The sequence below is a fragment of the Bison bison genome, unplaced genomic scaffold (genome assembly GCF_000754665.1).
Source record: "Bison bison bison isolate TAMUID 2011002044 unplaced genomic scaffold, Bison_UMD1.0 scf7180017863683, whole genome shotgun sequence".
Lineage (NCBI taxonomy): Eukaryota > Metazoa > Chordata > Mammalia > Artiodactyla > Bovidae > Bison > Bison bison.
In genome coordinates, this window is record NW_011494255.1 from 109,491 (window position 1) to 119,331 (window position 9,841).

The following is a 9,841-nucleotide window of genomic DNA, read 5'->3' on the forward strand; positions in this document are numbered from 1 at the left end:
TAATTATATAATATATATAGTATATATATCTTATATTGCGTGTGGGTTCTTTACCACTGTGCTACCTGGGAAGCCCGTACTCACATACAGATGGACAAACTGAGCAGTAGAACAGACGAAAGATCAAAATCTTTTAAAATGGAGCCCTCAATATATTATGTATAAGAGACTATAGATGAATTCCTCTATGACCCGGACATAGGGAAAGGCTTTCTAACTATGACTGAATATCAAAAGACAATAAAATATTGATAAAATCAACTATATAAAGGTTAAAAAGAAAGTTTTCATGAAACACTATAAGTAAAATAAAAGACAAAGAACAGTTTCTGCTTCTGTTAATAGCTGGGCAAATTCTACAAATAACAATCACAGACCCTGAACAAAAGATACATATATACATATATTTATTTATTTATGTTATATTATTTATATTTTTAAATGAGTATCTATAGAGTTAGTTCAGCTTCCCTGGTGGCTCAGTGGTGAAGAACTGTCTGCCAATGCAGGAGATGTGGGTTAGATCCCTGGGTTGGGAAGATCCCCTGGAAAAGGAAATGTCAACCCACTCCAGTATTCTCGCCTGGGAAATCCCACAGACAGATGAGCCTGGCGGGCTACAGTCCATGGGGTCGCAAAAGAGTTGGACACAACTGAGCAACTAAAAAACAACAGAAGTAGTTCACTAAAGAGTGAACAACTGCAGGCAAATCCTGCTGGGATGACACTTGGAAGAAGCACGAGTTTGCTTTTCTTTCTTTCTTTTTTTAAATGACTCTTCCTGAGGGCAGGCTAGCCCAAATAGATTCCCCATAATCCTACTGGTCTAAAGAACCAAACGACAGGATAACCACAGAGGCTGCAAAGTAAAAAAAAAAATCTTAAAAAAAAAAAGGAAGAAAAGAAAAAAAGAGAGCCAGAAAAGTGTAACCATAAATCTTAACCAGTCTTAATCCAAGACTCTGGCTGACCCCTGAACGTGCTTGCATAGGGCCAGAGAGCAAACAGTCCACCATACCGTGCTGCAGTCCAGCACACTTCTAGAACTGCAGGTTTTAAGGATCCTGTCTTTACCCGCTTTACTACAGATGATAAGTTTCTGCAATAGGACTCAAGATGTCTCTTGATTTTGCCTTTTCCACTGGATGCTTGGTGCTTCAGGGGTTTCTCTTTAATGGAGAAAAAAATTTAAACTGACAGCAAGGACAAGGGGAAAAAAAAGTCTTGAGTGTTTCAAATGCCACAGGGGCAAGCATCAGGCAGAAATAAATATGAAAACGAAAATGGAATTCTGAAGATCAGGTCAAGCACTGGTGAGTCAGGCATGGTTAGACTTCTCTTTGGAGTCAGGGACTGTGACATTTGAGAAAGCTGCCAGCTGTTAAGAGCACTGGAAATAAACCCTGAATCTTCAACGAGACCGACGTGAAGACAGTTTAGAAAAAAAAAAAAAGGAAGAATGGCCTTAGAAGAGGCCTATTCACCCAAAGGGGAATTCTTTGAGAGGTAAAAGAATTGGAAGTGATTAGGAAGACAGAAGTAATTAACAGAGCTATCAATTTCTGTAGCCTCCCTGGTAGCTCAGCTGGTAAAGAACTACCTGCAATGTAGGAAACCTGGAATCGGTCACAGGCTTGGGAAGATCCCCTGGAGAAGGGAACAGCTACCCACTCCAGTATTCTGGCCTGGAGAATTCCATGGACTGTACAGACCATGGAGTCCTAAAGAGCTGGACACAACTGAGCGACTTTCACTTTTTCTTTTCACCAACTTCTGTATTTTTTTTTTTTAATTTAATATGCACAGGCTTAGTTGCTCTGTGGCATGTGAGATCTTCCCAGATCAGGGATCGAACCTGTGTCTCCAGCATTGGCAGGCAGATTCTCTACCACTGAGTCACAAGGGAAGCCCCAATTTCTGTATTTTCAACTCACTTCCCAATAAGTGGCTCACAGTCCATTCAGAGAATATACCAGGAGATACAATTTATTGATGAGCTTTTGCACATAGGGCCAAGAATAGGCCCTTATAAGTTAAAATTGAATGTTCAGTGTCAAAGATCATTATCCCATGAATATTATTATCCTATTTTACATGGATGGAAAATGAGTCAGAGAGACTTTTTTTAACCTTCTCAAGGTCACTCAGTTCCAGTAAATTGCAGCCTAGCTCTGATGTGACCCAAGGTATGTACTTCTGATTTTTTAAAAAATAAATTCATTCTTTAGTCTTGAAGCCAGATTGGTTTCTCCTTTGCTACTAAAGTTTACTCAATATGTTAAGTGAATCAGTGGGTAATTCAAATCCTACTAGCCAATTTTAAGAAGGCAATTGTTTTTTTTTTCCGCTGCACCACTCGGCTTGCAGGGTCTTAGTCCCCCAACCAGGGACTGAACCAGGGCCCTGGCAGTGAAAGTGCTGAATCTTAACCACTGGACAGGGAATTCCCAGAGGCAGTTTTTTTGTCCTACCCTGTTGTTTATGCTACTGTATAGCACAGAGAACTAAATATCCTGTGATAAACCATCATGGAAAATAATTTATAAAGTTATACACACACACACACATATAACTGAATCACTTTGCTGTACAGCTGAAATTAATACTGTATATCAACCACACTTCAATAAATTTTTTAAAAAAGCAGTCCCCTCTCTTGCCTTTTAAGGTCTAAGAGGCACTTTCACAAAGCTAAAGCAAAAAAAAAAAAAAAGAAAAAAAGAAAGAAAAATACTGATCTGTGTTGTAAAGGGGTTTTTCTTCTCTACTATGGAAATCTTTGCTAAGAAGAAACTCCTAAACACATCAATAGCCTTTACTGAATAAGACATCATGTTTGGATGTACTGTCTCATTTTTCATAAGTATTTTAGGATTAAATCACTGGTAGGTTGGTAAATGTGGGCATGGTCTAGGCAGTCTTTCTGTCTCTGTCTCACACACACAAATACACCAAATCATTCAGATCCATCCTACAAAATCTCCAAAACACCATCAGATGGAATTGGGAAATCAACACAGAATCACCAAGATGGGGTGGAATTTGATGAGCTGTTGCAGTGTGTGTCTCTCTAGCTGCAAAATATTGGCTCTAGCATCATGCAGGTGAGACCATCATGACCACCATTTACCAGAGACTTGCTGTGCACCTGCCTGTCACCCTCTTAAACATTCAGCCACCCTGCTCACTATTCAGAATGATATTGTCCTAATCCCGGCTCACTGGCTGGGAGGCTGAGACTTGCTGTCAGGAGTCCCCGGTCCCCCAGATTGTAGGAGGCAGAACCAGGAATTGAAGATAAGCTGCTCCTGCCCCCAAAGACTGGACTCACTCAGTGTTGCTTTGAAGCTGTGCCTTTTGGTGAAAAGCATGTATGATATTACAACCCCACTAGGTCCCACGCCTGTCCATTTCTCCAGGTCCTTCCAGGTTGTGGAATCGGCCTGTGAGGCAATAGTGGAGCAGTGTGAGTGTGAGTGCCCATGTGTGTGCAGAGAACAGGGGCCACGGTTCAAGAGTCTACATGTTAACCCTGAACTCTAGACATCAAAATGTCTCAACTCTGGGTCCAGCGCCAAGTGGTTTGGGTTGATGGAAAATCTTATCTACAATCTTAAGGGGCAAGAGCAGGAGGGAGAAAAGCAACCCTTACTCTCAGGCTGGGCACAGCCTGGGCAATGCCCATTCCCCTTCCAGCTGAGTACCCACCGCCCTCCCCTGCCTGCTCTGGGGGTCTCTGCTGTTACACCTGCCCCATCACTCACTCAGCCCAGGAAGGAGTCCAGCTGAGACAAAGCTGTCCTGAGACACAAGGGGGAAAAGCCGCTGTCCCACCCAGTTCCCCAGCTGCCCTCTCCTCCTGGACACTATCTCCCTCACCTTGTTGGAGTCTGAGCCATAAGGACACACTCACCAAGGTAGATCACTGCTGCTGGAACGGGCAGCAGGACTGTGGCTGTCAGTAAATATGTGTCACGCAAGCCATGGCAGCTATGTCTTGAGATCCCCTGAGTTCATCTCCCCCCCTAAAGAGTTGCAATTACCCTGGCACTTGCAAGGCACTGACAGCTTCTGCAGAGGGACCGAGGTACCTCTGCAAAGAAGCTGTCAATGTTAGTCCCAAGACAAGTCAGCATCCGCAGTCCCTGGGGATTAAGACAGAACTAATTAAAAGCAGGTGCAGCTGAGGGCAACATTTTCCTGCCCCCACTGCAGTGAATCCTGTGTGTCCAAGGGAGCATAGGACAGACAGGGCACTCAGCGTTGTGCTGGGATGGCAAAGTGGATCCTCAAATCCTGCCCCTCCTCCCCGCCCCTGTGAACCAGGGTCACAGAGATGAGACCTGTCATGTTCGTGTTGGACTCTGAGCTGTGGCGTTTTAAGAGGGAACAGTAAATCTGACTCCGTATTAGATCTGTTTCTTCCTCAACATTGTGCTCTCTTGCCTGTGCTTAGTCATAATGCACATTTTGCAAAAGAATGTTGCCTAGAACCTGAAATATATAGGACAGCCCATCCTCAAGACTCTGACCATTAAGCCTGTGCTCTGCAACAAGAGAAGCCACCACAATGAGAAGCCCGTGTGCCGCACCTCGGGAGCAGTTCCCACTCTCTGCAACTAGAGAAAGCCTGCACAAAGCAGTGAAGACCTAATGCAGTCAAAAATACTTCTACCCTAACTTGTTGAGTGCCTACTCTATGTAATACAATTCATATAGTTCCACTTGCTCTTTTTTTCCTTCCACTGCCCAAGGTTAACTGTACACTTGTCTTCATGTTTCTTTTTATAGTTTATGTGTATGTGAAATAAAATTCACACTTTATGGTAAGACAAGAAATATGTGTTTTTTTATATTATTATTTTTTGGCTGTGGCACGAGCCTTATGGGATTTTAGTTCCCCAAGCAGGGATCAAACTCCAGCCCTTGACAGTGAGAGCATGGAGTCCTCACCGATGGACCACCAGGGCATTCCCAGAAAAATTTAAACATAAAAAATTTTTCCTGTCCGGTGGCCTTCCCTCACCCCCGACTGTGCCTTGTGTACCTACATTAGGCATCGACCAAACCTCCCCCATCAAGAGAAATACCGACTCAACCACTAAGAGCAACATCCTCCCAGCATCAAGACAACTCCTTAACACTTCTTCTTGACCTTGTAAGGGACCTCAGTGATGCTTAGATCTGGGTTGTGTAAACTGTCAACAGTATGCCATTTAACGTACAGCCGTCTGTCTCAGAAAATATATATGTGTGTTTTGACTTCCAACAGGTAGATCAGGTTTTGGAACTTTCTGAGAGGCTGTTACTGGGTTATAATTCTCAGTTGGGCTTGAATAAAATTTTCCTTAGATTGACTAATTTTTTGTTGACATGTACTTGTCTTCTATTTTTTTTATGTCAGCTTAGATGATATCTAGCTTGCTCCCTAGACTAAAATGATTAGACCAATGTTCATACATTACCTTTTCTGTCCCCACTTCTCTCCCAATAGTTGATTTACAATGTTAATTTCTGCTGTACAGCAAAATAACTCAGTTATACACATACATTCTTTTTTATACTCTTTCCCAATATGGTTTATCACAGGATATTGAATATAGCTCCCTGTGCTATGCAGTGGACTCTCTTTTTCTACATGGTTGTCTATGGGTTCTCGTCTCTCCACATAGGCAATCAAATCATCTGCAAATAATGACAATTTTGTTTCCAATTTTTAAACCCATTAGTTGTTATTATTGTCATGCTATGTTGGTTAAGACCTCCAGCAGTGTTTAGCAGGAATAGAGACAGCATATTTGTGTACCTCACTGGTGAATAACTACAGAATATCTTCAAAATTTCATCATTAAATATGATGTTAGCTATAAAGTTTTGGTAGCTAATATCTATTAAGTTAAAGACTGTATATTTACACTGGTTTTGCTGTGCAGGGTTTTTGGTTTCTTTTTTTTTTTTCTGTAAGTATCATCACTGACTCAATGGACATGAATTTGAGCAAACTCTGGGAGATAGTGAAGGACAGGGAAGCCTGGTGTGACCATAGGGTCTCAAAGAGTCAGACATGACTTAGCTATTGGACAACAACAAATGATTTTTATTTGCATTTTGAGTGCCAAGGTTCTTGCAATGTTATTCTTCTCAAATATTTTTTTATTGATGTAAAAATTCATAAAATATAGTTAACCATGTCAAACTATTCAGTGAGCATTTACTACACTGAGAATGTTATGCAATCACCACCTCTATCTAATTCCAAAGCATTGTCATCATTCTAAAAGAAAACTCTGTGGCCATTACTCACTCAGTCTCTATTCCCCGTCCCCCAGGCCCTGGTAAGCACCACTTTCCTTCACGCCTCTGTGTTGTTGTTGCTTAGTCACTCAGTCGTGTCTCTTTTGAGACCCCATGGACTGCAGGCCACCAGGCTCATCTGTCCATGGGATTTTCCAGGCAAGAATACTGGAGTGGGTTGCCATTTCAGGGGATCTTCCGGACCCAGGGATCGAATCTGGGTCTCCTGAATTGGCAAGTGATTCTTTACCACTGAGCCACCAAGGAAGCTCTTATGTCTCTATAGATTTATGCATTCTGCACATTTTATAGAAATATAATATGTGATCTTTTTTTTTTTTTTTCCAGTTGGGTGGCATGTGGGATCTCAGTTCCCCAACCAGGGACCAAACTCACGCTTCCTGCATTGGAAGTGCAGTCTTAACTAGCGGACCACCAGGGAAGTCCCAATGCATGGTATTTTGGGTCTGGTTTCTTTCACTCAGTGTACTGTTTCTAAGGCTTATTCATTTTATAATATGTATCGATAGTTCACTTGACTGTTTCTAAGGCTTATTCATTTTATACTATGTATCGACAGTTCACCTGTATGAGTGATTAATACTCTATTACATATATACATGTATTCTGTTTATCCATTTAGCCACTGATGGGCATCAGGGTTGTTTCCACCCGCTGGTTTTTGTGAGCAGTGTGCTGCTATGAATATTCTTATGCAAGTATTTAATTACCTGTTTTCAACTTTATTGGGTATATACCCAAAAGTGGAATTCCTGGGTCATTGCTCACTTGCTAAGTCGTGTTTGACTCTTTGTGACCCATGGACTGCAGCATGCCAGGCTTCCCTGTCCTCCAGTATCTCCCAGAGCTTGCTCAAACTCACGTCCATTGAGTCGGTGATGCCATCCAACCATTTCATCCACTGTCACCTCCTTGTCCTCCTGCCCTCAATCTGTCCCAGCATCAGGGTCTTTTCTAATGAGTCATTCTTTGAATCAGATGGCCAAATAATTGGAGCTTCAGCTTCAGTATAAGTCCTTCTGATGGATATTATGTGTTGATTTCCTTTAGGATTGACTGGTTTGATCTCCTTGCAGTCCAAGGAGATCATCTACATTAAGGAGGTACTACATTTACTACATTAATAAGGCTCTCCTCCTCTCTGAGTTTGTTGATGTAAGGAAGATCTTACATCATGTTGATGTGGGAAGACTACCACATTCACCACATCCATAGGATCTCTCTCCTGTACAAGATGATCAAAGAGTTTTGACTTTTCCAGGGGATACTGTCACTATCAAAACATTCCTGAAACTTCCATTTTTATGTACAATGAGATGTGACTTTTCTTAGCTTGCTTGTATTCACTGCAACTGCAGGGTCCCTCTCCTGAATGAATACCCTAATGTATAACCAACATGACTTGAAAAAGAAAATTTCCCACTTTCCCTGCACCCACATGGGCTGCCTCTTAAATGCATAGCCTGTGACTTTCAAATAAAGTCTTTTGACAATCACTGCCTCTTATACTACGTTGCATGCTCAGTCATGTCGGACTCTGTGTGACCCCATGGACTGTAGCCTGCCAGGCTCCGCTGCCCACAGAATTCACTAGGCCAGAATACTGGAGTGGGTTGCCTTTTACTACTCCAGGGGATCTTCCCGATCCAGGGATCAAACCTGCATCTCCTGCGTTGGCAGGCAGATTCTTTATACCACTGCACCACCAGAAAAGCCCATTCTCACTGACTTTATAATGTTTCTTTTTTTGGCAAGATCCCTAAGGTATGATCAAACAAGGTGAATGTCTTCAGATGGAAGATGTACAACTTTCATTCCATGTACAAGGTTTCTTTCCTATTAAGGAGTTCCAGAACAGTCTGTATAATGAGAACACTTATGGCATTTCCATTCTGTGTGAGTTCTGTGAGTAGATAAGGTTAATCGAAAGAGCTTTGTCACGTTCTCACAGTCACTGTGCACATGATTTTCCTCTATGCTGAGTTCGCTGATGATTAGCAAGCACTGATTTCCGAAAGAAGGCTTTCTGACATTCATTGCATCCATAGGGCCTCTCTCCTGTGTGAGTTCTCCGGTGACTGATAAGAGCTGACAGAGTAGTAAACGCCTTCTTACAATGGGGGCATTCATATGGTTTCTCTCCTGTATGAATTCTCTGATGTACGGTGAGATAGGATTTGGCTGTGAAAGCCTTGTCACACACACTGCATTTGAATGGTTTTTCACCTGTGTGGGTTCTCTGATGTATAATGAGCGTTGACTTACATGACAGAACCTTCCCACATTGGGGGCATTCACACAGTTTCACTTTGGCATGACAATTTTTTAGATGGTTAGTGAGACCTGACTTCTGGATGAAAGCCTGCGGACATTCACTGCATCCATAAGGTCTCTCTCCTGTGTGAATTCGCTGATGGATCATGAGATACGCCTTAGTGGAGAAGGCCTTCTCACAGTTTGAGCATTCATACGGTCTCTCTCCTGTATGAACTCTCAAATGGATAACGAGATGTGCCTTTGACGTGAAGGCTCTATCACATGCACTGCATTTGAAGGGCTTCTCGCCTGTATGGGTTCTCTGATGTACAATGAGAGTTGACTTAGAGGACAGAATCTTCCCACATTCACTGCATTCGTGGGATTTCTCTGCTGCATGATGACTTTTCTTATGATCGCTGAGATCTGACTTCTGGATGAAGGCTTGCTGACACTCACTGCATCCATATGGTCTCTCTCCTGTGTGGATTCGCTGATGAATCAGGAGCTGAGTCTTTTTTGAGAAGGCTTTCTCACAATCGGAGCATTTGTATGGCTTCTCTCCCGTGTGAGTTCTCTGATGTACAGTGAGATGTGCTTTCACCATGAAGGCTTTATCACAAACTCCACATCTGAAGGGTCTTTCTCCTGAGTGAGTCCTCTGATGTAAGCTGAGCTTTGACTTCCAAGGAAAAGCTTTCCCACATTTGCTGCATCTGTGGGACTTTCCTTCTCTGTGTCGGGTCTTCTGATGATAGGCAAGTGCTGACTTCGTAATGAAGGCTTTCTGACATCGACTGCATCTATACGGGTTTTCTCCTGTTTGAGTGTCCTGATGAGTAACCAGCTTTAACTCACTGGGAAAGGTTCTCTTACAATCACGGCATCCATGGGAATTATTTCCTGCGTGCGTTCTCCAAGGCATGGTTGTGCGTGGTTGACAAGTATCCACTGCATTTTGATTGCATCCATACAGTTTCTTGCCTAAAGAAGTTGAGTTATAATTAGCAAACCCTGACAGCTAGATGAAAGCCAGAGTACTCATAGCAGAATGAACAATATGGCAAGTAAAGGTCCAGAAAAAGGTTTTTTTTTTTTTTTAATTATTATCAAAATAAGAATGAGATAATTAGTAAAATTTGAGGAAACTCTAAATTAGTAGTAATATTCTGATTTTGAAAACTATTCTGTTTATGTTTTTTAAATTACCTGTTTCTAGGAAATACACAGTTATGTATTTATAAAGGGTCATTATTAGGGGTCAAGAGTT

At 42.1% G+C, this 9,841-nt stretch overlaps 1 protein-coding gene across 1 annotated transcript in view; it reads right to left on the reverse strand.

Moving 5' to 3' along the window:
* Positions 1 to 9,178, reverse strand: part of HAS1 (hyaluronan synthase 1) — a 51,428-nt gene extending 42,250 nt beyond the window's left edge. The window contains exon 1 of the mRNA XM_010833467.1: positions 8,659 to 9,178. Within this exon, the coding sequence (XP_010831769.1) occupies positions 8,659 to 9,178 (520 nt within the window). The remainder of the gene's footprint in view (positions 1 to 8,658) is intronic.
* Positions 9,179 to 9,841: the final 663 nt, after the last annotated feature.